Below are 27,431 nucleotides of genomic sequence, written 5' to 3'. Positions count from 1 at the left end.
AACTGCTTAGAGTTGTGAATATAATTCATCACATCACGGAAACCAATCCACATGGATTCTGAATATGCTTCTTACTGCTTCAATATAGCAGCCAACATAGTCAAAGATCACACCTACTCCAGATCTTCTCTCTTCTCCTCCCTCCCATTGGGCAGAAGATATAAAAGCCTGAAAGCACATAATACTGGGACCAAGGACAGCTTCTCTCCCACTATTTTTAGATCAGTCTCTTAGTAGAATAAGATGAACTCTTAACCTCACAATCCACCTTGTTATGGTTCTGGCACTGCATACTTTATTCTGCATTCTGTTATTGTTTTACCTTGTATCACCTCAATGCATTGTTGTGAAGGGGGAGGGAGTTGTGAAATCATGAGAAAATTTACCTGGATGTTGACAAAGGATAAGGTAGAACCACATCAAATGAATAAGGCTGACATTCCAAAGTATCGTTTGTCACAAGTGAGCCTGTAATCTCTGGCAAATGTGGCTCATCCTGGCATGCCTCTTCTGGGTTACAGTCCATGGTTTGGCACTCTGGAAATTCCTTTCCTGCAAGTCAGATTTGCCAATTAGTTTCATTACTTAGTCATAATTTAATGCTTAATGACTCTTTATTCCACTTTTTAAATGACTTTTTATCAGTGGTACACAATTATAACAGTAGCTCAGAATTGCATTGACCAGAAAATCAATAGAAACATAAAAAAACCTACAGCACAATACAGGCCCTTTGGCACACAATGCTGTGCCAAACATGTACTTACTTTAGAAATTAACTAGTGTTACTCATAGCCCTCTATTTTTCTAAGCTCCATGTACCTATCCAGGAGCCTCTTAAAAGACCCTATTGCATCTGCCTCCACCACAGTAACTGGCAGCCCATTCCACATACTCACCACTCTCTGTGTAAAAAGCGAAATTGATACTATTTTTCCCAGACAAATTCTGTGAGTGAATCTCACTACACAAGTTTTCGAGCTGTGATCTGTGAATTCAGTAGGAGCCAATTTCTGTACCCAAATTGCGGTAATGTTTGGGGAGGCGGGGGAAGAGGGTTACTTGTATGATGATTATAAAGTAAATAATTGCACAAGTAAGAGATTTAAACTATTTGAGAGACTTACATATTTCATATATAATACTTCAAGAATGTTAATCTTGCACTATAAGCAAACTCTTGAATTCGAGTTTACCACATATTACCAAATAATCCACCTGCTACAAGCAAGTCTTTCTGCAATTTGGATTTCTGACAATTGTGCTAACCTTATAAATTAGGGTAATCCTACCTATCATCCATACCCAAGTGAACTATAACAATTAGATTAGTTGCTACAATGAGAACATGTGTGAAAACAGTTCTTCTTTGTATCAGTGACATCTCTAAGCATACCCATATTACTACAAAGCAAGTATTCCTTTTTTTAAAAATTAGCCATGATAAAGCCTATAAATGAATTGGAGTGGGTGGGGGGAATAAAAATGATTTTTTAAAGAAAGCCAAACATCATTGAAAATTGAAAGAGTGTTTCAATCTTTTTTAAGAGTTCCTTACAGTTTCTTAAGCAATTTTGACAAAAATATGCATTCACATTTCAATTAAGATTCCTTAAAATATCTCAAAGTATTGCACTTAGGTGATAGCACTGCAAAGCTTTTAATTATATGTCTAAGGACAAGATTCTGCTGACAGTCAGTCATTCTCTTGACAATTGTGAGTCTTTATCCTTTAATTTGACTTCAACCTTCTTAATGTTTTACAATATCTGGGATGACAGTCCTATATAAAAGTGACCTACAAGAAATGGTTTTAAGTTTTTAAACTGTCAAAACCATCTACTGCAGATTTAGAGAGGATATTATACTTAGATCCCCTTACTGAGATACATAGTGTTTGAAGGGCAGGAATGGGTCTCAGGGGCTTCCATTTGTTCATACCCACTAGATCTCAACTTGAGCCAACTACCTCAATTCACTTCATACAGTATTTTTTTCTGCTGAACTAATTGTATTTGTGTTAGTGTAACTAGTCTAAACTTTCAAACTAAAAAGCATTCCATTACTTGTGTCCTCAAATACAGTAGCACCCATGTGATAGAGCACAGCAAAGGCTTGATTATCCGTTCAGGGCCAGTACCCTGTGATATTTGCCTGTGTTTTAGTTGCATGTCAGTCTTTCCAGTGTTTCTAAAGTGAACTCTGTTAAGAGAGGCTGAGAAGTAAAAGGCCAATGGGAAAAGATAACACTCACTTTCAGGGCCTCCATAACTCATATTCTCAGTATTATTTATATAATATATATCAATATGTAATATTTAACTTCCCACACACAGGTTTTTTGTTGATTCTATTGTAGTTCTGTGTTCTGCTGTGAATGGCTGCAAGAAATTTAATCTCATAGTAGTATATGGTGATATATTTGTACTTGAACAATGAATTTACTTTGAACTTTATTGCAGTGCCCCTCATCTCCCCTGCAGATCAGACCAGCTCCTGCTCCAGTGGAAGTGGGGGGGAGGGGGGGGGAGAGGAAGAGCAGTGTTGCTGGGAGCACAATAGAGCCTCTCTGTGTTGTATTTTGCATTGGATGCCTCTAAGCCACCTTTTCTCCAACAAGGGATGACTCTATTTAGATACTAGGCTTAATCCAGGTGCACTGGATACCTCCCAGTATGAGTACTTTATGCAGCTTCATATGTGAAATAAGTTCACCAATATTAACAGATGAAATCTTAAAAAGATCACAACTTATAGGCAGTAAAACCAGTCTACATTGCTCCATCATTCTGCTGGGAATATTGGTATCTGTAGTTCTGCTGGATCCATGATTTCAACACTAGATGGAACACTGATAAGGTTAAATGTTGTTACAATGAAAAAAATCCATGTTCTTTTTACCTGTGTTAGTTAAACACTGTTCTTCAGGTTCTTCATTTTGTTCACCCTTTAACTTATTTACCTTGGACTTCCATCGTTTCTTCACCTCAGTGATCAGATTTTGGAACTCCTCCTGGTGTTTTATACCTGCAATGTGATAAATACTGTTAGCATATTTACAAATTGGGTATAAGAACGGTCCTGAAGTCTCACTGAAACACATTATATTGTGCTTATCAACAATGGGAAATAAATAGCAAGATCATTACTCAAGAAAATTATAATCATCATTTTCCTCTCAAGACAATTAAAAACAACCTAAATTGAACAGGTTTGCCAGCTCTATAAATCTGCAGGATTAGCTTTTGGAAGACAAAATCTAAACTCCGATGAAGTGTCTTGGCCCAAAACGTTGACTGCTTATTCCTTCTCATAAATGCTGCCTGACCTGCTGAGTAACTCCAGTATTTTGCATGTGTTGATCTATATTCAATTATATCTCATAATACAGACCTCTACATGGACTTGTTCAAACTTATCACTAGCAACATACTTCACAACTATATAGGTGGATACTGAAGAGAAAGTCCATAATTCTTATTATGTGGGGAAAAACTGTTTAAGGAAATGCCTATTTTCAAAAGAAACAGATATGATCTGCTTAAGAATACTGAGCCTATTCAGTCTATTCTATAAATCCCATCTCCAACCTCTTCTTAGTCTCTGACCTTGCTTGTTGTCACTACCACATACTGCCATTTTTCTCCTCCAAAGTCAGAACGAGGCACAAGGAGACTGTTACAACCTCCAAAATATGAGGGAACTTGACTAAATGAAACTGCTGAGATGTTGCAAACATAACATTTTGAGATTTTTTTTGAAGCTGCTTCAAAGAATATTTGTTAAGCACCTCTCACCTCAGCAAGAAAAATAATGGGACAGCACTGAGTTCTGGTCTTTGCAATCAAAAATAGATTATGACTAAAACAAAATACTATAGTACAACATTGTGGAAATTTATAATAATGCCTCACTACAAAAGAATGTCAGCATCGAATGGATAGATAGACAATAGACAATAGGTGCAGAAGTAGACCATTTGGCCCTTCGAGCCTGCACCGCCATTCTGAGATCATGGCTGATCATCTACTATCAATACCCGGTTCCTGCCTTGTCCCCATATCCCTTGATTCCCCTATCCATAAGATACCTATCTAGCTCCTTCTTGAAAGCATCCAGAGAATTGGCCTCCACTGCCCTCTGAGGGGCATTCCACACCCCACAACTCTCTAGGAGAAGAAGTTTTTCCTTAACTCTGACCTAAATGACCTACCCCTTATTCTTAAACCATGCCCTCTGGTACTGGACTCTCCCAGCATCTGGAACATATTTCCTGCCTCTATCTTGTCCAATCTCTTAATAATCTTATATGTTGCAATCAGGTCCCCTCTCAATCCCCTTAATTCCAGCGTGTACAAGCCCAGTCTCTCTAACCTCTCTGCATGAGACAGTCCAGACATCCCAGGAATTAACCTCGTGAATCTACGCTGCACTTCCTCTACAGCCAGGATGTCCTTCCTTAAACCTGGAGACCAAAACTGTACACAATACTCCAGGTGTGGTCTCACCAGGGCTCTGTACAAATGCAAGAGGATTTCCTTGCTCTTGTACTCAATTCCCTTTGTAATGAAGGCCAACATTCCATTAGCCTTCTTCACTGCCTGCTGCACTTGCTCATTCACCTTCAGTGACTGATGAACAAGGACTCCCAGATCTCTTTGTATTTCTCCCTTACCTAACTCTACACTGTTCAGATAATAATGTCTTCCTGTTCTTACTCCCAAAGTGGATAACCTCACACTTATTCACATTAAACGTCATCTGCCAAGTATCTGCCCACTCACTCAGCCTATCCAAGTCACCCTGAATTCTCCTAACACCCTCATCACATGTCACACTGCCACCCAGCTTAGTATCATCAGCAAACTTGCTGATGTTATTCTCAATGCCTTCATCTAAATCGCTGATGTAAATCGTAAACAGCTGTGGTCCCAATACCGAGCCCTGTGGTACCCCACTAGTCACCACCTGCCATTCCAAGAAACACCCATTCACCGCTACCCTTTGCTTTCTATCTGCCAACCAGTTTGCTATCCATGTCAATATCTTCCCCCCAATGCCATGAGCTCTGATTTTACCCACCAATCTCCTATGTGGGACCTTATCAAATGCCTTCTGAAAATTGAGGTAAGCTACATCCACTGGATCTCCCTTGCCTAAACTTCCTGGTTATATCCTCGAAAAACTCCCAATAGATTAGTCAAGCATGATTTGCCCTTGGTAAATCCATGCTGGCTTGGCCCAATCCTATCACTGCTATCTAGATATGCCACTATTTCATCTTTAATAATGGACTCTAGCATCTTCCCCACTACTGATGTTAGGCTGACAGGACGACTGTTTTCTCCCTCCCTCCTTTCTTAAAAAGTGGGATAACATTAGCCATTCTCCAATCCTCAGGAACTGATCTTGAATCTAAGGAACTTTGGAAAATGATTACCAATGCATCCGCAATTTCCAGGGCCACCTCCTTTAGTACCCTAGGATGCAGACCATCTGGACCTGGGGATTTGTTAGCCTTCAGTCCCATCAGTCTACTCATCACCGTTTCCTTCCTAATGTCAATCTGTCTCATTTCCTCTGTTACCCTATGTCCTTGGCCCATCCATACATCTGAGAGATTGCTTGTGTCTTCCCTAGTGAAGACAGATCTAAAGTACTTATTAAATTCTTCTGCCATTTCTCTGTTTCCCATAACAATTTCACCTAATTCATTCTTCAAGGGCCCAACATTGTTCTTAACTATCTTCTTTCTCTTCACATACCTAAAAAAGCTTTTGCTATCCTCCTTTATATTCCTGGCTAGCTTGCGTTCGTACCTCATTTTTTCTCCCCGTATTGCCTTTTTAGTTAAGTTCTGTTGTTCCTTAAAAATTTCCCAATTATCTGTCTTCCCACTCACCTTAGCTCTGTCATACTTTTTTTTTCATGCTATGCAATCTCTGACTTCCTTTGTCAACCACTGTGGCCCCTTTCCCTCCTTTGAATCTTTCCTTCTCCGGGGGATGAACTGATTTTGCACCTTGTGCATTATTCCCAAGAATACCTGCCATTGCTGTTCTACTGTCTTTTCTGCTACGATATCCGTCCATTTAACTTTTGCCAGCTCCTCCCTCATGGCTCCATAGTCTCCTTTGTTCAACTGCAACACTGACACCTCCGATCTGCCCTTATCCTTCTCAAATTGCAGATAAAAATTTATCATATTATGGTCACTACCTCCTAATGGCTCCTTTACTTCAAGATCGCTTATCAAATCCTGTTCATTACACAACACTAAATCCAGAATAGCCTTGTCCCTGGTCGGCTGTCGTACAAGCTGATCCAAGAATGCATCCCGTAGGCACTCTACAAACTCCCTATCCAGGGGTCCAGCACCAACCTGATTCTCCCAGTTCACCTGCATGTTGAAATCCCCCCAAATCAACTGCGACATTACCTTTGTCACATGCCAATGTTAACTCCCTATTCAACTTGCACCCAATATCCATGTAACTGTTTGGGGGCCTGTAGACAACACCCATTAGGGTCTTTTTGCCCTTACTGTTCCTCAGTTCTATCCACACAGACTCTACTTCTCCTGATCCTATGTCCCCCCTTGCAAAGGACTGAATCTCATTCCTCACCAACAGGGCCACCCCACCCCCTCTGCCCACATTTCTGTCCCTACGATAGCATGTATACCCTTGTACATTCATTTCCCAGGTCTGATCTCCCTGCAGCCATGTCTCCGTTATCCCAACAACATCATAGTTACCCATTCGCACCTGAGCTTCAAGCTCATCCGCCTTATTTCTGACACTTCGTGCATTCAGATATAGAATTTTTAGCCCATTTCTCCTCTCTCTGTTTAAATCACTGCCTATTGTGCTTATTCCAGCTCCCCGAACTCCCATCGGGCTATATGCCCCTTGAATTTTGTTGTCCTTCCTAAATTTACTTATTCTTTCTGCACATTTAACTCCATGTTCCGTCAGACCATCCCTCTGTACATGTGGCAAGATGGCAAGTTCCTGCCGACATCATCCCTTCCTCAGAAAAATATTGTAAAGATAAAGCGCTTCAAGTAACTATAGCACCTAATACAACAAAGAAAATATTCACAGAAATTCTTAACTTCATTTCAAACTATCCTTGATAATGGCACTTTGCTGCACGCTTGAGTGCTGGGTGGATGATGCCGATGCTTTTTTGCTTGTAGGGTAGGGTGGGGGGGGGGGGGTAGTTGCCTTGCTGCTTGCGTGTGGAAGGGGGGAGTCCCAACATTTAATTGTCATTCATTCTTTGGGGCACTCCTCAGTTTTCGTGGATGTTTACAAAGAAAAAGATTTTCAGGATGTATATTATACACATTTCTCTGACATTAAATGTACCTGTTGAACCTACTGAACCTATTGACCAGAAAAAGATCTGTCAGGAAGTTCACTCACCAGAAGATATAGATTTAAGGAATTTTGGCTAAAGATCCAGGGAAGAATTGAGAATTAATTTTATTTTTATTTTTTCACTGTTATGATCCAGGATAAAAAGTCAGAGAGTACAAATAGATTCAGTACTTGCATGACTATGTGCAAGATGATGTTGGGGCAGGAATGACCAACATCAAGAGCTTAAAAGCACCAGTAAGAAGATGCAATTAGATTGCAATGAGGAAATAAATCAAGGTATGTCATCACAGTCATAAAATGAGTAAGCAGTCTGTGCTGAGTGGCAAGCCATGACTTCAGTATGTCCGAACCGATGGAAATTGATATGATCATGAGTAAAGGATGGAATATTGAGGCTTTATAAGGCATTGGTCAGGCTGCACTTTGAGTGTTATGAGCAGTTTAGGCCTCTTATCAAAGAAAGGATGTCCTGGCAATGGAGATGGTCCAGAGCAGGTTCATGATTCTGGGAATGAAAAGGTTAATGCAAGAGGAACATTTGATGGCACTGGGCCGATACTCGTTGGAGTTTAGAAAAACGGGGGGGGGGGGGGGGGGGATCTCATTGAAGCCTATCCAATATAGATGGAATGGATGTGGAGAGAATGTTTCCTATAGTGGCAAAGTCTAGGACCAGAAGGCAGAGCCTCATAATAGAAACAGAGATGAGGAGAAATTTCTTTACCCAGAGGGTGGTGAATCTGCAGAATTCATTGGTTGTGGAGACCAATTCAATGGGTATATATAAAGCAGAGGTTGATAGCTTCTTGATTAGTAAGAGCATCAAAGATCACAAGCAGGCAAAAGAATGAGGTTGAGGGATAATAAATCAGACATGATGGATTAGCAGAACAGACTCGATGGACTAACCAGCCTAACTCTGCTCCTGTATCTTATGGTGAACTACATTTCAGTCATTGTCTGCAGTTCAACAATCCTTGACTGAATTACAAAGCTGAAATCCATGTTTTCAGGAATTTAAAGAGCAAACACGATGAAATCTGCAGATGCTGGAGATTCAAACAACACACACAAAATGCTGGTGGAACACAGCAGGCCAGGCAGCATCTATAGGGAGAAGCGCTGTTGACATTTTGGGCTGAGACCCTTTGTCAGGACTAACTGAAAGGAGAGATACTAAGAGACTTGAAAGTAAGAGGGAGAGGGGGAAATGCAAAATGATAGAAGACCAGAGGGGGTGGGATGAAGCTAAGAGCTGGAAAGGTGATTGGCAAAAGTGATACAGAGCTGGAGAAGGGAAAGGATCATGGGACGGGAGGCCTTGGGAGAAAGGGGGAAGGAAGCACCAGAGGGAGATGGAGAACAGGCAGAGTGATGGGCAGAGAGAGAGAATAAAACAAACAACTAAATATGTCAGAGATGGGGTAAGAAGGGGAGGAGGGGCATTAACAGAAGTTAGAGAAGTCAATGTTCATGCCATCAGGTTGGAGGCTACCCAGCCGGTATATAAGGTGTTGTTCCTCCAACCTGAGTGTGGCTTCATCTTGACAGTAGAAGAGGCCATGGATAGACATATCAGAATGGAAATGGGACGTGGAATTAAAATGTGTGGCCACTGGGAGATCCTGCTTTCTCTGGCGGAACGAGCGTAGGTGTTCAGCGAAACGGTTTCCCAATCTGCGTCGGGTCTCACCAATATATAAAAGGCCACACCGGGAGCATTGGACGCAGTATACCACACCAGCCAACTCACAGGTGAAGTGTCGCCTCACCTGGAAGGACTGTCTGGGGCCCTGAACGGTGGTGAGGGAGGAAGTATAAGTGCAGGTGTAGCACTTGTTCCGTTTATAAGGATAAGTGCCAGGAGGGAGACCGGTGAGAAGGGATGGGGGGAACGAGTGCACAAGGAAATCGCGCAGGGAGCGATCCCTGCGGAAAGCAGAAAGAGGGGGCGCAGGGAAGTGGGATCCCGTTGGAGGTGGCGGAAATTACAGAGAATTATACGTTGGACCTGGAGGCTGGTGGGGTGGTAGGTGAGGACAAGGATAACCCTATCCCAGGTGGGGTGGCGAGCGGATGGGGTGAGGGCAGATGTGTGGGAAATGGGAGAGATGCATTTGAGAGCAGAGTTGATGGTGGAAGAAGGGAAGCCCCTTTGTTTAAAAAAGGAAGACATCTCCTTCGTCCTGGAATGAAAAGCCTCATCCTGAGAGCAGATGCAGTGGAAACGGAAGAATTGTGAGAAGGGGATAGCATGTTTGCAAGAGACAGGGTGGGAAGAGGAATAGTCCAGGTAGCTGTGAGAGTCTGTAGGCTTAAAGTAGATATCAGTAGATAAGCCATCTCCAGAGATACAGATAGAAAGATCAAGAAAGGGGAGGGAGGTGTCGGAAATGGACCAGGTAAATTTGAGGGCAGGGTGAAAGTTGGAGGCAAAGTTAATGAAGTCAACGAGCTCAGCATGCGTGCAGGAGGCAGCGCCAATACAGTCGTTGATGTAGCGAAGGAAAAGAGGGGGACAGATACCCATATAGACCTGGAACATGGACTGTTCCACAAAGCCAACAAAAAGGCAGGCATAACTGGGACACATGCGGGTGCCCATGGCTACACCTTTGGTTTGGAGGAAGTGGGAGGAGCCAAAGGAGAAATTATTGAGAGTAAGAACTAATTCCGCTAGACAGAGGAGAGTGATGATAGAGGGGAATTGGTTAGGTCTGGAATGCAAAAAGAAGCAAAGAGCTTTGAGACCATCCTGGTGGGGGATGGAGGTATATAGGGACTGGACGTCCATGGTGAAAATAAGGCGGTGGGGGCCAGGGAACTTAAAATCATTGAAAAAACTCAAAGCATGAGAAGTGTCACGAACATAGGTGGGAAGAGATTGAACAGGGGGGATAAAACAGTGTCAAGGTATGCAGAAATGAGTTCAGTGGGGCAGGAGCAAGCTGAGACAATAGGTCTGCCTGGACAGGCAGGTTTGCGGATCTTGTGTAGGAGGTAGAAACGCGAAGTGCAGGGTTTGGGAACTATGAAGTTGCTGGCCGTGGATGGGAGATCCCCAGAGCTTATAAGGTTGGTGATAGTATAGGAGACAGTGGCCTGGTGCTCTTTAGTGGGGTCATGATCAAGGGGTAAATAAGAGGAGGTATCAGAGTGTTGTCACTGTGCCCCGGCCAGGTAGAGGTCAGTACGCCAGACAATAACAGCTCCCCCCTTATCAGCAGGTTTTATAGTGAGATTGGGATTGGTGTGGAGGGAGCAGAGAGCAGAGTGTTCAGAAGGAGTGAGGTTGGAATTGGAACAGGGTGTGGTGAAGTCGAGATGGTTGATGTCCCGTCGACAATTAGCAATAAAGAGATCCAGAGCGGGCAGAAGACCAAAGCGGGATGTCCATGAAGAGGAGGAGGGTTGAAGATGGGAGAAGGGTCATCGGTGGGGGTAGGAGAGTCCTTGTCAAAGAAGTATGCTCGGAGATGGCGGAAGAAGAGTTCAGCGTCATGGCATACACGGAACTTGCTGAGGTGTGGGCGAAGGGGGACAAAGCTGAGGCCCTTATCGAGGACAGAGCACTCTGCCTCAGAGAATTGAAGGTCGGAGGGAATGGTAAAGACCCGGCACGGATGAGAGATGGGATCAGAGGGGGGAGGGAGGCTGATAGTGTCAGTGGAGAGGGAAGGGTTGGGGTGAGAGGAAGATTTTCAGGAATTGGTGTGGCACAGTTGTAAGAGCTATTTGTACAGCTTAATTTTCAGAGATTTTCACACATCTTAACTGGGTAGCTGCCCAGAATTGGTTGGTGATCAACTTCAAATGAATGTGACTACATTAAACAGACATGCAGACACAGTGTGCAGAGATACAGGGGAGAACAACGCACAGGAACAATAGGAAACCTGATGATGGTACAAGTGAGGAGGCATAAACAGGAACATTTTGCTCTTTACAACTTGAGACAGTATATTCAATGGGGCAAGTATGTTCTTTGTCTCACAAGGGAAAGAACCTACCTGATGCTAGAGTTAAAGAAAACTCCAGCCAGAAATTTGCTGCTGAAATACAAAGCAACAACATTGGAAAGACTCAGAATGATGTTCTGTTAAGAGAATTTGAGAAATTAGGTTGGAAGCAAAATGAATAAAATTACAGCTAATAATCTTTAAGTTGTTGTCTGAGCTAACAGGAAGTTCTACAGAATAGTGTGAATAGATCGGGACTGAATGTATGATTCAAAGAGAAGAGTAGCAATGCCGTTCATGGAACATTGACACTAGCACCGAAGAAAATAGCTGTTCCATTCAGACAGACTTTACTTAAATAAGACTGTGACAAGTGTCTCTGGGAATCAGACTAGGAACTGTAGATAGGGTTTTGAACAAATTAAGGGAATTTGAATGGGAGGGGGATAAACTATGGAGGTGGTGGAAGAATGGAGCGGGAGAAACGTAAAGATCAACAGCAAAGCAGAAAATTGGGTTATGATAAACAGATTTGATAATTTTGTATTTATAAAGCAAGTTATTAAGAAAAATGTTAAAATCATTAAAATTAAAAGCATTATATCCCAATGTATGAAACATTCAAGTAAAAATTGAAACAGCTAGGAATAGAAAGAGAAGTAGAATCAACAGAAGTGGAAATAAATAATGAAGACAGACAAAAAAAGATTTGTTGCAGCGATCTATAGGCCTCATAGCAGCAGCAAGACTGTTGGAGAGAAAATTAAATTAAAATAAATCAACAAAAATACAAGTATTATGGTCAAATTTAACTTTCACACATACTGGGCAAACAAATTAGCAGATATAGTCAGAAAAGTGCCCACGATATGCATTCATGACAATTCCCTGGTACAATAATGTCACATGTACCTCAATGTTAAGACTTCAAGATGAAGTCTAATGTAAGTGACTGACTTAGGTTAGACTTCATCTTGAGTAGTAAGCTAAAGTAATGAGTAATTTTATTAGGGCGCAATTTTATATTCAAGCTGAAGGAGACAAAATCCTTTCAGAAACTACTGTTGTGAATTTAGTTGATACTTAGGCACAAAGGGCTAATTGAGGAAGGTAGGCTAGAAAGTAGATAAAAAGCATGTTGATAAAAGGCAATAATTTATAATTGCTTAGTACATTTTATATTTCTAAGCATTATATGCCTCTAATAACAGGACTGGTGAAATTTTAGGAAGCAGTGATTTATTCATATTAACAATGATGACAGGGATAGAGAACAAACTGGAAAAATAAGAAAAATGATGTAAAAAGCAAGAATGTAACATAATAAATATAGCTCTCATACAGTTAATAACAGAGTAAATTGCAATGGACACAAAAATGTTTGGAATGATGATAGGTGATTTGACTGAAACATGCAAAATTCTGAGACAGACTTACAAAGGCTGTTGCTGGGAGGGTGTACTCTTAGGCTTTAGAGAATCTTGAACTGGAAGTGATAATGATGATAGCATAGTCTTGGGACAAGGAATCAGCTATTTAACAATGTGATGAGAGAAGTTTCTTCACCCAGTAAATCTTTTGCACTTGCTTCTCCCAAAAGCAATGGATTTTCAGTTACTGAGGTTATAATTCTGCACACAAGGGGAACCAGGGGTTATGGGAATCAAGCAAGGAAGTGAACAAGACAGTGAGATCTGACTGGATTTTGGCGTGACAGCTCTTACTTTTATGCAGTATGGGAAAGAACCTGAAAGGGGAATTACTTGGTTATGCTTTCAAATCTGGCTCAAACAAATTCAACTGATTGACCTCATCTTTGCGGGATAATTCAATTCAGAGTCGTGTGGTTCAATAATTTATCACAAGATTCTTCCAAACTTAGCAATTTAGTTTAAACCCACTCATAACAGACAGAATTGATCTCCTTCATATGTCAACCATAAAGACATTACATAACAGTCTCTATGCAGCTATCTCAAAGATGAACAGGTATTCTATAGGGAGGATGAGGCTGATAAGTGAGTCAAAGATAGCATAAAAGGAAATGAGAGGGCATATAGTAGAGCAAAAAATAGTAGGAAGTTAGAAACTGCAAAGCTTTTAAAAATCAACAGAAGGCAATTTAAAAAGCCACGAGAAAAGCAAATATGAAGGAAAACCAACCAGTAAAATAAAAGAGAATACAGAAAGAGAGGCGAGAGTGGAGATTGGACAACTGGAAAATGATGCCGGAGTGGTAGTAATGGGGTGGGGGGGGTGGGGGTGGAGACAAACTGAATGAGTAGTTTGCATCAGTCTTCACTGTGGAAGACACTAGCAGTATGTCAGAAATTCAAGAGTGTCAGGGGACAGGAGTGAGTGTAGTAGCTATTACTAAGGAGAAGCTGCTTGGGAAGCTGAAAGGTCTGAAGGTCGATAAGTCACCTAGACCAGATGACTACACTGCAGGGTTCTGAAAGAGGTAGCCAAAGAGATCATTATGGCATTAGTACTGATCTTTGAAGAAACACTAGATTCCGGAATGGTTCCGAAGGACTGGAAAATTGTAAATGATACTTTTGTATCATTCAGAACAACAGGTAAACTATGAGTGCTAACTGAAATCACAACCTGTTACTAATACTGATCTGGAGACAGCAGCTGTTCTGATGGTTTTCAATTTATATGAGCACGATGAAATTAAAACAACAGAAAACTGGACTCAATCTTTACTGTTACAATGATCACTGTTCCTAAGGAAAACAAATTCTTGAAACACAGTATATGCTGTTATTGCTATTTCTCAAACCAACAGCCCCTTTCACAGCCTCCTGAACTCTTTCCTAGAAACATTTCCATTGTCTCTAAAAATTATGTGATCCAGCTCAGGATATTGATACTGGTGAACTTGAAGCCCTAATCCATTCTCCTTTATAATGATAAAACTTCCTCCAAGTTCTTTTAATTTTAACTCTTATTTCTGATTTTCTGACAGATTCTTTATGATTTCACTCCTTCACCACAGCAGAGTCAACCTGACTGATCTTATCAATTCTCTGTAGTTAGTTTTGCCTCTGAATTATCAATAGTGAAACCACAAGTGGCCATACCCGTTTTATCAATTTCTATCAGGGTGATCACACACCCCCTTTTGAATTGCGATTTCAAGATGTAAACCAAAATCATTTCATTAAGTACTTTGTTGATCAGGATTCAATCATTTCAAAGAGTGCTTCAAAGCTTCACCTTTTGCTCCTTTGCTTATTCCTTACCATCTCAGTCATTTAGCCAGTCCCTTCTTCCTCTCCATTTCAAACCTCGTCTTTTTTCCTTCTTACTCAAATGAATTATCTGACAAAACAGTAGGCATCGAATGATGTGGCTAGGAAATGCAGTGTGCAAGACATTGATGCAATGGTGCAGACACTTTCATGCCATCTAAGATAGCGTAGTGTTCTTAATTTTCCTGTAAGTGAACAGCAAAGGATATAGACTTTGCTAACTCTGTACCAGTACAGTACACAGGAGAATGTAATAATTATTACTCTGGATTCAATGCAGCACAAAAACCAATAAGATAAAGAAAAGAGTTTTTAAAAAACCCAAAATAAATTAAAAGTATTACTTGTTTTTGAGCATTGTTCACCTCACGTCTCATTCATTCGCTACTTGTGGCGTGAGCGAGAGAAAGGAGTTTAAAGCTAGTAAGGAATGGCTGGCTAGCTATGTAAAGCGCTACAGCCTCAAGAACTTAAAGATCATGGGAGAATCGGGATTGGCTGATGCCGAAGCAGTATCAGCGTTCCCACAAGAGCTACAATGGTTGCATCTGTACTGAACATGTACAGACTTTTTTCTTGTCATTATTCCCCAAACAATACAGTATAACAACTATTTTACATAGCATTTACATTGTATTAGGTATTATAAGTAATCTAGAGATGATTTAAAGTATACGGGAGAATGTGCGTAGGTTACCGTGGATCGGGATCGGAAAAAAAATCGGAAGTTCTCTTACTATGTAAGTCAGAATGGGTACATCCGGTAGTATTTAGCGTCAGTTAGTCAAACATTTGTCTTAGTATATAGTATATATTTTACCTTTCTAAGCACATGAAACACTTAAGAACGTATATTTCAGTGCCAGGCTCGATCCAGAGTTCGATCCAGTGACAGACTGCTCCCGAGTACGCTCTCCACCGTGCCAGGTTGATGTGGAGGATCAAAAACCCAAAACCCCAAAACCCAATAATTAAACCACTGCGTTGCTTAGTAATAATTGTAGCATTCATTGGGGCAGAGCCTTTCTCACTTTATCCTTTAAAATTGTTCCAATCGTTGACCAACGTAGCCTAACACTTTTCCAATGACCGATAGCATTTCACCTCTTTCCAATCGCTTTATTATTTCCACTTTATTTTCAATCATGATCGTGATTATTTTCTTGATCAGAAACACTGCAGATTCAGGTCTCTGCCGCCGGGTCCTAATGTCCACCGCACTGAGACAGGTTAAATAAGGTCTGGGGTTCCACTGGGTCCTAAGATCCACCGCATTGAGACAGGTTGAATAAGGGACTTGAGCATCCGTGAATTTTGGTATCCGCGAGGAGTCCTGGAACCAATCCCTCGCAGATAAGGAGGGCCGACTGTGTTAGGTATTATAAGTAATCTAGAGATGATTTAAAGTATACGGGAGGATGTGCGTAGGTTATATGCAAATACTACGCTATTTTATATTAGGGACTTGAGCAACTGCGTTTTTGGTATCCGCAGGGGGTCCTGGAACCAATCCCTCACAGATAAGGAGGGCCGACTGTATATAATAGCTTATACACATAGACTGATTGTATGCCCATAAAGTGATTCTAGCCTCAGTAGAGTCTGTACATAAGGTGACTCTATCAGGAAGTGGCAAAGTAGTGATGGTGGGTGAGTTAGTTGTTGAAGGTGTTTATCAGCCTTACTGCTTGGGAAAGTAACTGTTTTTGAGTCAGGTAATCAAGAGGTAGATGCTATGTAGCCTCCTCCCTGATTGGAGTGGGACAAACAGTCCATAAGCAGGGAGGGTGAGATCCTTTATGATGATGCTGGCCTTTGCTCCAGCACCTTCCTATATACATGTCCTTGATGGTGTGAGGGCTGGTGCCTGCGATGCAAGTTCTGTCTGAGCTTTGATGCTATTAACTGCATAACTGACACAAAACACATGTGAATGGTGTTGAGTTGGAACATGCAAGAAAGAGCCTGGACTAGTTTCTGATCTAGAGATTATTGCTCACCCAATCTAACATGTGCAAAATAGCTTTCACATGTGATTTGCACATTTAAATTGCACATAAATGGGTGACATATTTAGGCCACCCTTCCTTAAGTAAGGAGATCAAACTTTATGTTGTCCTGGTGTGATTTCAAAACCATTCCTGCTTTGTGCTTCATCCCTCTAACAATGAACACAATATCCATTGCCTCCTAATTACTTGCTGTACCTGAAACTAACATAGCATTTCTTATACACCCAGATTTCCCAGAAAACCAGCATTCATTTGAAGTAATTTAAGTAATTACTATCAAGTAATTTTCTGCCTTCTTTACCCCCTACCATATGGATAACCTCAACATACATTTATTATCTTTTTATCTACTCAGTGTAAAAATATACCTTCAAAGAATTGTTTCACCTTCTGCAAAACTTACCAACTCACCAATCTTTATATCATTAATATAGCTCAAAAATATGGTCCCAATACTAACATCAACAGTAACTCACTAATTACATCTTGTCAATTTATCTTTACTCTGTTTTCTACTAGTGAATGAATCCTTGATACCAGCTTTTATATTACTATTAACACCATGACTGTTTATCTTATCCAAAAAACATTCAGTGAATGCCTTTTCAAAACTGAAATGTACTTCACCTGCTAGATGTTCTAAATTTATCCTGCAAATTCAATGCAAAAAATGATTTATGAAAATCTACATATAATGCCCGACAAGTAGTCAATGTTCAAAAGAAGGCACACGGCATAAATATGAGTTGTAGAATCCTTGAAAGTGAGTCTGTAAGATGTGGAATCAGTTCAGAGTTGCAGTGAGTGAAGTTACCCAGAGCGGTTCAGAAGCCTGATGGGTGTAGGGTAATAACTGTTCCTAAACCTGAAGGTGTGGGACCTCCTGCCCAATTATAATAGTGAGAAGAGAGCATGACCTAGATGGTGGGGGTGCTCAATAATGGATGCTGCTTTCTTCTAGCAGTGCTCCATGCAAATGTGTTTAGTGGTGGGGAGGGTTTTGCCTGTTCTGGACTGGGCTTTAACCACTACTTTGAATAGACTTTTCCATTCCTGGGCACTGGTTTTTCCATACCAGACCATGATGCAACTAGTCAGGATACTCTCCACGGAATATCTAAAGAAGTTTGTCGAAGTTTTTAGTGACACACCAAATAGATGCAAACTTCTAAGAAACTAGAGGCGCTGTTGTGCATTCCTTGTGATAGCACTTAGATGCTGGTCTCAGATATGATCCAAATTTTCTGATATGGAATTATGTTACTGACCGTCTGAGGATTCTGATCCCTAATGAGGATTGGTTCAAGGACCTCTGGATTCTTTCTCCTGCAGTCATTAATCAGTTGTTTGGTTTTGCTGGCATTGAGTGAGAGGTTGTTGTTGTGGCACCATTTAACCAGATCTCCCTCTTATATGCCAATTTGTCACCACCTTTGATTCAGCCTACAATAGCTGTGTTGTCAGCAACCTTAAATACATGAAAGGGAACCAGCAAGTCCCTACTCACTTGTTCTCCTTTCTCAAATAGTGGTGTTGTATTTGCAATTTTCCAATCTGATTTTCAATAGACGAAATTCTGAAAGATCTCTGTCATTCTTTTAATTGGCACCCATAACATGGACATGGGAATTTGTTCTCTTCAACATAGAGTATAATAGTTTTTTCTTAAGTTGCTCCCTTATTTCTCATTACTGATCTGACTTTATACCTCCTAATATGAAAACCAAGGCAAAGTACCTTTTCAATATCTCTTCCCTATTATTAAAGCTTCTCCTTCAACTTGTAAAATATCAACATTAGATTTTGCTACTCTTGACCTCTTCATATATTTGTGTAAACTCTAATAATCTTTGTTTGTATTCCTTATGGTTCAATCTCATTTTATTTTCTTTGTCTAGCAGTTTTCAGTTAACCTTTTTGTTTTTAAACTTCTTCCAGTTCTCAGACTGGAATCATTATTATTCCCAATGTTATAAAATTATTCCTGCACTCTAACTGCAGCTCAACTTCTTTAGTTAGTTTAATATAGATCACATTTCACAAACAACCATTTTTCCACAATGGTACATATCCTTGTTGAGAAAAAATATATACTTAATTAAACATCTGGCAGCGGCATAATTTGTTTTGTTACTCAAATAAAAGGATACCAAAAGTTATTTCAGATATAGAAAAGATAAAAGAGGCAAGAGAGAACACTGGACTGCTGGAAAATGACACAGGAGAGGTAGTAATGGGGTCAAAAAAAATGGTGGATGAACTGAGAAAGTATCTTGAGTTAATCTTCACTGTGGAAGACATCAGCAGCATGACAGAAATTCGAGAGAATCAAGGGGCAGAAGTGAGTGTAGCCACTATTACGAAGGAGAAATTACTTGGGAAGCTGAAAGGTCTGAAGGTAGATGTCACCTGGACCAGATAAACTATGCCCCAAGGTTCTGAGTAGCGATGGCTCCAGAGGACTGGAAAATTGCAATTGTCACTCCACTCTTTAAGACAGGAGGGAGGCAGAAGAAAGGAAGTTATAGGCCAATTAGCCTGACTTCTGTGATGTTTCAGGGTACTTGGAGGCACATGATAAAACAGGCTGAAATGAATATGATTTCCTTAAGTGAAAATCTTGCTTGGCAAATCAGTAATAATTTTTTGAGGAAGTATCAGGCAGATGTCAGTGGGTTTAGTTGAGTTGTATTGTAAGAAGGCTTTGACAAGGTGCTGCATTTAAGGCTGCTAAACGAGAAAGGAGTCCATGGTATCATAGGCAAGATACTAGCATGGATAGAAGTTTGGTTGATTGGCAGAAGGCAGAGTGGGAACAAAGAGAGGCTTTCTAATTGGCTGCCAGTGCAGGTGGTGTTCCACGGGGAACACTGTAGCGGGTCCACTATTTTTCTCATTAAGTTAATGATCCTCATGACGGAACTGATGGCTTTGTAGCCAAGAGTGCAGCTAATACAAAAATAAGTAGAGCACATAATATTGAGGAAAGGAGTCTGCAGAAGGACTTCAGTAATTTAGGAGATAGACAAAGATGTAGCAGATAGAATATACTGTAAGGAAGTATATAATCAAGCACTTAGATAAAAGGAAAAAAGGTGTAGACAATTTTCTAAATGGGAAGTGAGTTCAGAAATTAGTGGTACAAAGAGACTTTTAAGTCTTAGTGTAGGATTCAGGACTAGCTTGCAGACTGAGTTGGTAGTAAGAAAGACCAATACAACATGAGCATTCATTTCGAGAGGACTAGTATTAAAAAAAAGCAAGGATGTAATGCTGAGGCTTTATAAGGTATTCATTAAACCACATTTAGAGTACTGTGAGCAGTTTTGGATCCTATATTTAAAAAGGATGTGCTGGAATTGGAGAGGATTTAGAGAAGGTTTACAAGAATGATCTCAAAAATGAAAGTGTTAATATACTTATAAGGAGCATTTAATGGCTCTGAGCCTGTAGTCACTGAAGTCTTTAAGAATGAGAAGAATCTTACTGAAAACCACCGAATATTGAAAGGCCTAGATAAAGTGGACACAATGAAGTGCTTAATGCCACAGCTAAGAAGCCGACGTCATTGAGTATATCTAAAGCAGAGGTTTACAGGCTCTTAATCAGTAGGGGCATCAACGGTTTTGGGGAGAAGGCGGGAGAATGGGGTTTAGAGGGAAATCAGCCATGGTCAAAAGGTGGGACAGGCTTGATGGAACATACAATCTAATTGTCCTCCATTTATGACCTTTCAAACTAATTGGACAATCAAATTCAGTGAACTTTCTCTTCATAACCTACAATCACATTAGGCCACCATTTTAGTGGCAGCCTGGTTCCAGATATCTGTCAAGGACAAGGCATTAAGTCATAAATCCATACAGCATGGAAACAGATCATTCTGTCCACTATATCTCCCATAATCAGTAGGCACTCAACCATATTAAGGCCAACTTCAAGCACGTGGTCTTTAGGTTACCATGCCAAGGTGTATAGAACTTAATGTTCAATAGGGATACTTCTTAAATGCTGTCGGTGACTTTGCTTTCATTACTCTCTCTAGCAGTGCATTTGGGTGCTTGCCACTCTGGGTGAAAAAGGGCGTATAGTGGAGATGCAATATAGCTTGTTAGAGCAAGTTTTGGAGATGCAATATAGCTTGTTAGGCTGCAGTTTGTAGATGTAATATAGCTTGTTTGGGCATCTTTTTTGGAGATGCAATATAGAAAATATTAATTCAACAGCAACCAACCTTCAGACCCGAATATGGATTGTAGATTAAATTTTAAATTCAGCTCTGGCAGGAAATGCAGCTCGGAACAGGAAACATCCAACTGACTTGAGACGTCTGCGTATGCATGAATGCAATCAACACCCCATTCCATGAACACAACATGGAGACCACAGTAATTAACACTCATTTTGGGTGTTAGTGGGTAGATCCAAGCATTTGAAAATTTGTATTTAACTCAAAAGTAGCAGTATGAGGACATTGTAACTACAGAAAATGTCCTGTTACCTTTGTTGTTTAACATATAAAATATTCTGAAATGTTGGGTCAGAGAGTCCCCCTACCAACCCCTGCCCGCATTCTCACTCTGTTATGACTCCAAAGGTTACCAGCTTGTGTGTGTTCCAAATAACAACTTTTATGAGTTTTATATCTACCAGCTACATTTCTCTGGTAACTTCGTTCAGTTACAACAAAAAGCTCCCCATCAGATCCCATCTAAATTTCTCACTTCTTACCCTAAATCTACGTCCTCTTGTTTAATTCAGCATTGATAAAGGATAAAGTCTTGCACAATCTACTCTATGCTCCTCAATTTCATATACCTCAAGCATGTCCCCTATTAATCTCCAGCACAAGTGAAAAAAGACTAGCCTTTTCAGTCTCAACCACCTGTATTTTATAGATTTTCAATACAGCAAAATACTGCTAGCTTAAAAAACTGATAAATTAGGCCAGTTAACTAAGAGCTTAGTTAAAGGGGTAGATTCTAAGAGTCTTAAAGATGTAAATTGGATGTAGACAAGAAAGATTGTACTGCTGCCAAAAAACAAATTTCACATCATATGACAGTGACAATAAATCTGATTCTGATATGTGAGAGAATTCTAAAAACTCATTCCCTTTACAGTACAGATCGCCAATATATGAAATACAAGATACATAAGGGGTCAGAATAACAGGAAATAAACTCAAGAGGATCAGTAGATGAAAGTCAGGATATAGTATCACTGAAGGTTAGTCTGAAAATATTAACATATACCAGTACATTTTCCTGTATAGTAAGAAAACTCAGGTACCACTGACAGAAACAGTAAAGAATTTAGTCCATGAGTATTGAATAACAGACCTAGTAGAAGTACATGAGATAATTTGCAGATTCATCTCCACTCAAAGCAAAAATAGCTCCACACCACAAAGAAACAATTATTTAATTTCTTGTCAGGTAACATATAATTCATGAGGCAACTTACTTCCATGGCCTCGCTTTACATTATTCATTTCTGGGCGTCCTTCCTCAGCCCTCAATATCACTAATTTAATAGAACAAAACAATTATTGAAGAATACCTTGGAGCATAAATCCATCACTTTCTGAATTATTGGTTTTGAGTTGAATAAAATGAAATATATTGGGGTTGTAAATTCTGTTTCACAGATTATCGAATCATTAGCTTCTAATTTTTTATTTACCTTTACAGTAAATTTGAAAACACATGGATCTGTGCCATATAAAAGCCACCATGCATTGCATTATTTCTGCAATAGCATTTTTACAGGGAATGGACTTTGTTCTACTTATCAAATAAATATCAGAACATAGCAAGGCTCAATTTTACATATTCCTGATCAATGGAGGGCTAAATATCTCAACACCATCTCAATCCAATAAATTAAAAATCCTTATCGATAATACCTATGACAAAATAAAACTGACTAGAGAAAGGTAAAGAGTGCACTCTTGGGTTTAATAAATCAGAGATCAAAATTGCTCTGGAAATATTGATTGCTTCCAGACTGGGTTAAAAACAAATTCAAAACAAATAACAGCTAACCCACAGCTTAACAAAAAGAGGGAAACTGTACTGTAGCAATAGAAAATAGAAAAGTTAATTTTTAATTTAGTTCTTACTTGGAGTTGAGTCCTAAAAAAAATGCATCTCCATCAGTAAAATTACACAATGACATATGGGAAGATATCTACAAGAAATAATTTATATTTAAGTTAATCTCAGTTTATGGGCATTCAGGCAAAGTCTTCACATTGTCTATCCCTGGTTGTCCTGAAAGGAAGTTTTTGAACGCTTGGAGTTGCAGCATAATATAATTGATAGATCTGCCATTACATCGAACAAGACAGATATGTTCACCATATTGGTGTAGGAACTAGAGACACACATGGTAGGTTTCTTTCACTGGATTTTTATGGATTTGTGCCAATGCTTACATTTACTATACTGTATTTATCTTGAAAGGAAGATAAAATCTCAGCTATAATGTTTTTGGTCCAGCACCCTAACAGCAATATTTTTTTGTCTCTGAGATGAGAAATAGGAAACATCAGAGCAAACAGAAAACCATTAATAGACAAGTACCTTGCACAAGCAAAGTGAAAATATGGAGCGCATACCAACAGGTATGGGATTGACTCACAAATTCAGGACTAAGAATGAAAGATTATTGTTCAGGTACATAGGGAGTTAACCAAACAGGTAAACGTTTAAGATCTAACTAAATAATGGTCTAAAAGGAGTAAATCTCTTCTTAACCTTACGTCTGTAAACTGAAAAACAATAAAGAATATTGGTAGAACAGAACCGGCACTTCAAAAGAAAGAGCAAGAGGATAAGATGTGAGAGAATAGGACGAATCAAGTGTGACAGTGGAAAAGTATGTATGGAACTGGAGGAGCTAGTGGAAGGACTTAATGAATACTTGGCTTCAGTATTCACTACGGAAAAGGACCTTGGTGATTGTAGGAATGACTTACAGTGGGCTGAAAAGCTTGAGCAAATAGACATTAAGGAGGAGGATGTGCTGGAGCTTTTGGAAAGCATCAAGTTGGATAAGTCACCGGGACCAGATAAGATATACACCAGGCTACTGTGAGAGGGGAGGGAAGAGATTGCTGAGCCTCTGGCAATGATCAGTGGGGACGGGAGAGGTTCCGGAGGATTGGAGGATTGCAGATGATGTTCCATTATTCAAGAAAGGGAGCAGAGATAGCCCAGGAAATTATAGGCCAGTGAGTCTTACTTCAGTGGTTGGTAAGTTGATGGAGAAGATCCTGAGAGGCAGGATTTATGAACATTTGGAGAGGCAAAATATGATTAGGAATAATCAGCATGGACTTGTCAAAGGCAGGTCTCGCCTTACGAGCCTGATAGAATTTTTTGAGGATGTGACTAAACAATGATGAAGGTACAGCCGTAGATATAGTGTATATGCATTTCAGCAAGGCATTTGATAAGATACCCCATGTAAGGCTTATTGAGAAAGTAAGGAGGCATGGGATCCAAAAACACATTGCTTTGTGGATCCAGAACTGGCTTGCCCACAGAAGGCAAAGAGTGGGTCATATTCTGCATGGAGGTCGGTGACCAGATCCTCAAGGATCTGTTCTGGGATCCCTACTCTTTGTGATTTTTTATAAATGACCTGGATGAGGAAGTGGAGGTGGAGGGATGAGTTAGTAAGTTTGCTGGTGACACAAAGGTTGGGGGTGTTGTGGATAGTGTGGAGGGCTGTCAGAGGTTACAGCGGGACATCGATAGGATGCAAAACTGGGTTGAGAAGTGGCAGATGGAGTTCAACCCAGATAAGTGTGAGGTGGTGCATTTTAGTACGTCAAATATGATGGCAGAATACGGTATTAATGATAAGACTCTTGGCAGTGAGGAGGATCAAAGGGATCTTGGGGACACTCAAAGCTGCTGCGCAGGTTGACTGTGTGGTTTAGGCGGCATACAGTGTATTGGCCTTCATCAATCGTGGGAATGAGTTTAAGAGCTGGGAGGTAATGTTGAAGCTATATAGGACTCTGGTCAGACCCCACTTGCAGTACCGTGCTCTGTTCTGGTCACCTCACTACAGGAAGGATGTGGAAACTATTGAAAGGGTGCAGAGAAGACTTACAAGGATGTTGCCTGGATTGGGGAGCGTGCATTATGAGAACAGGTTGAGTGAACTCAGCCTTTTCTCCTTAGAGCGACGGAGGATGAGAGGTGACCTGATAAAGGTGTATAAGATGATATGAAGCATTGATCGTGTGGATAGTCAGAGGCTTTTTCCCAGGGCTGAAATGGCTAACACGACAGGGCACAGTTTAAAAGTGCTTGGAAGTAGGTACAGAGATGTCAGGGGTAAGTTGTTTTTTTTACGCAGAGAGTGGTGAGTGCGTGGAGTGGGCTGCCGCGACAGTGGTGGAGCTGAGTACAATAGGGTCTTTCAAGAGGCTCTTGATTAGGTACATGGAGCTTAGAAAAATAAAGGGCTATGGGTAACCATAGGCAATTTCTAAAGTACGTACATGTTCAGCACAGCATTGTGGGCCAAAGGGTCTGTATTGAGCTGTAGGTTTTCTATGTTTCTATATTTCTCTAAAAAAATAGGGAAATGTGGCCAAGATCTGAGGATACTACAGACCTTTTATTATATGCTATGGTTGACAGACAAGATTGGGAGTCAGGAATAGTGTTCAAGAGTGTAAAGTATTCTGATCTGTTTGCATTTCAGCCTGCTATGACAACTGCTCTGCTCTTGACTGACTGAAACTACAGATAGTGGTAAATACAGCCCAGTCAATTACAGACACATCACTTACTTCCATTCACTCCCTCTTCATGATGCATTGCTTAAGGAAGGCCAGTACTTTTGGGATGCTTGCCTCTATAGTCATTCCCTTTTCTCTCTTCTACCTTCTGAGAGAAGATTCAGGAGCTTGAAAGCCCAGATGTCCTGATTTTTTAAAAAATCGCTCCCGCCAATACTATCAGACATCTGTACCAATCACCTCTTTCACACCCCCTTCCTGGAGATACTGACACATATTCATATGCTTAAATTTCCCATTTCGATTACCCTGCTATTGTCATTTTAGTTTTGATTTGCACTACTTCAGATCGTATTACAACCTTTGCACCATTTTGTTCTTTTGCATATTGTTGTATTTATTTTATTTTATTGAGATAGTGTAGAATAGGCTCATCTAGCCCTTTGAGGCATGCTGCACAGCAATTGCCCTGATTTTACCCTAGCCTAATCACAGGTTAATTTATAATGACCAATTAACCTACCAACCAGTTCATCTTTGGACTGTGGATTTAACCGGAGCAAACAGAGGAAACCTATGCTGTCACAGGGAGAACGTACAAACTCCTTACAGGCAGTGGGGGGGAGTTGAACCCAAGGTCACCTGTGCTGGATCTCAATGAAATAAAAGTAAATAAACAATATGCAAAGGAACATATTGATAATTCTGTGGACTTCATTAAAACAAGGATTTTCATTGCATTCTGCTGTATATGTCAATAAACTAATCTAATAGAGTTACACATTGAGCAACAAAACATGATACATTAAGTTGGAACATGTCAACACAGGAGTGTAACTTTGCTATATTAGACACTGGCTGTGTAAGAAAATAGCAGCAATTAAAATTAAAATACTCGTACTCTTGTACTTTTGATATATTTTGGGAGACATTTTTAAGATTATGTTCTTACCTATGAAATTTGAGCATATGATGAGGCTGAAACAAAGTGGATAACTTCACTCACCCCAACACTGAAGTGATTCCACAAAGTATGGAGACAATTTCAAGGACTCTACAACGCATGTTTTCAATATTTATTACTTATTTATTACTATTTAAAGTAACACACAAAATGCTGGAGGAACTCAGTAGGCCAGGCAACCCCTATGGAAAAGTGCAAACAGTCAACGTTTCAGGCCAAGACCCTTCATCAGGATTCATGAGTCCTGGTTTTGTGTGTGTTATTTTGGATTTCCAGCATCTGCAGATTTTCTTGTGCTTATTACTATTCAGTTTTTTTCCCATTTGTGCATTTGCTCATTGGTGGCTTTTGCACATTGGTTGTTTATTCATCTTTGTGTACAGTTTTTCATTGATTTTTTTGTCTTTGTATTTACTGTGAATGTCTACAAAAAATGAAACTCAGGGTACTATACATTGCCACATATATACTGTGATAATAAATTTACTTTGAACTTTGTATCTCTAGGAGGTACAACCACAAGATCATAATATGCATCATCAAAGATTCTCACTATACAGGCCATGCCATCTACTTTTGCAGCTACCATCGGGCAGGAGGGACAGAAGCTTGAAATCTCACATCACCAAGTTCCAGAATGGCTACTTCTATTCAACCATTCAGTTCTTGAATCAACCAGCCCAACATTAATCACTACAGTTTTGCAACACTATTGACCACTTTGCCCTAAAATGGACACCAGTGATTCTGCAGATGCTGGAAATCCAGGGTAACACACACAAAATGCTCAAGGAACTCAGCAGGCAAGGCAGCATATATGGAAAGCAATAAACAGTTGACATTTTCGGCCAAGATCCTTCATCAGAACTGAAGAGAAAGGAAGGAGAAGCCGAAGTAAGAAACTGGTGGAAGGAAAGGAGTACAAGCTAGAAGGTGATAGGTGAAGGCAGGTGAGGGGGTAGGGGATGAAGGAAGAAGCTGGGATGTGAAAGGTAGAAAAGATAAAGGGAAAGAGGAGGCGCACCAGAGGGAGGTGATAGGCAAGTGAGCAGAAGAGAAAAAGAGGGAAGCCAGAATGGAGGAT

At 40.2% G+C, this 27,431-nt stretch overlaps 1 protein-coding gene across 2 annotated transcripts in view; it reads right to left on the bottom strand.

The window, feature by feature from the left end:
• The window catches only part of rad18 (RAD18 E3 ubiquitin protein ligase), a 238,750-nt gene that overhangs the window by 91,762 nt on the left and 119,557 nt on the right, over window positions 1–27,431 (bottom strand). For both annotated transcript variants that reach the window (XM_073072485.1, XM_073072486.1), the window contains 2 exons: window positions 2,902–3,027; window positions 387–552 (listed from right to left, as the gene is read on the bottom strand). In XM_073072485.1, the coding sequence (XP_072928586.1) occupies window positions 387–552; window positions 2,902–3,027 (292 nt within the window). The remainder of the gene's footprint in view (window positions 1–386; window positions 553–2,901; window positions 3,028–27,431) is intronic.

The sequence above is a fragment of the Hemitrygon akajei genome, chromosome 19 (genome assembly GCF_048418815.1).
Source record: "Hemitrygon akajei chromosome 19, sHemAka1.3, whole genome shotgun sequence".
Lineage (NCBI taxonomy): Eukaryota > Metazoa > Chordata > Chondrichthyes > Myliobatiformes > Dasyatidae > Hemitrygon > Hemitrygon akajei.
This window is presented reverse-complemented; position numbering and strand designations above follow the sequence as displayed.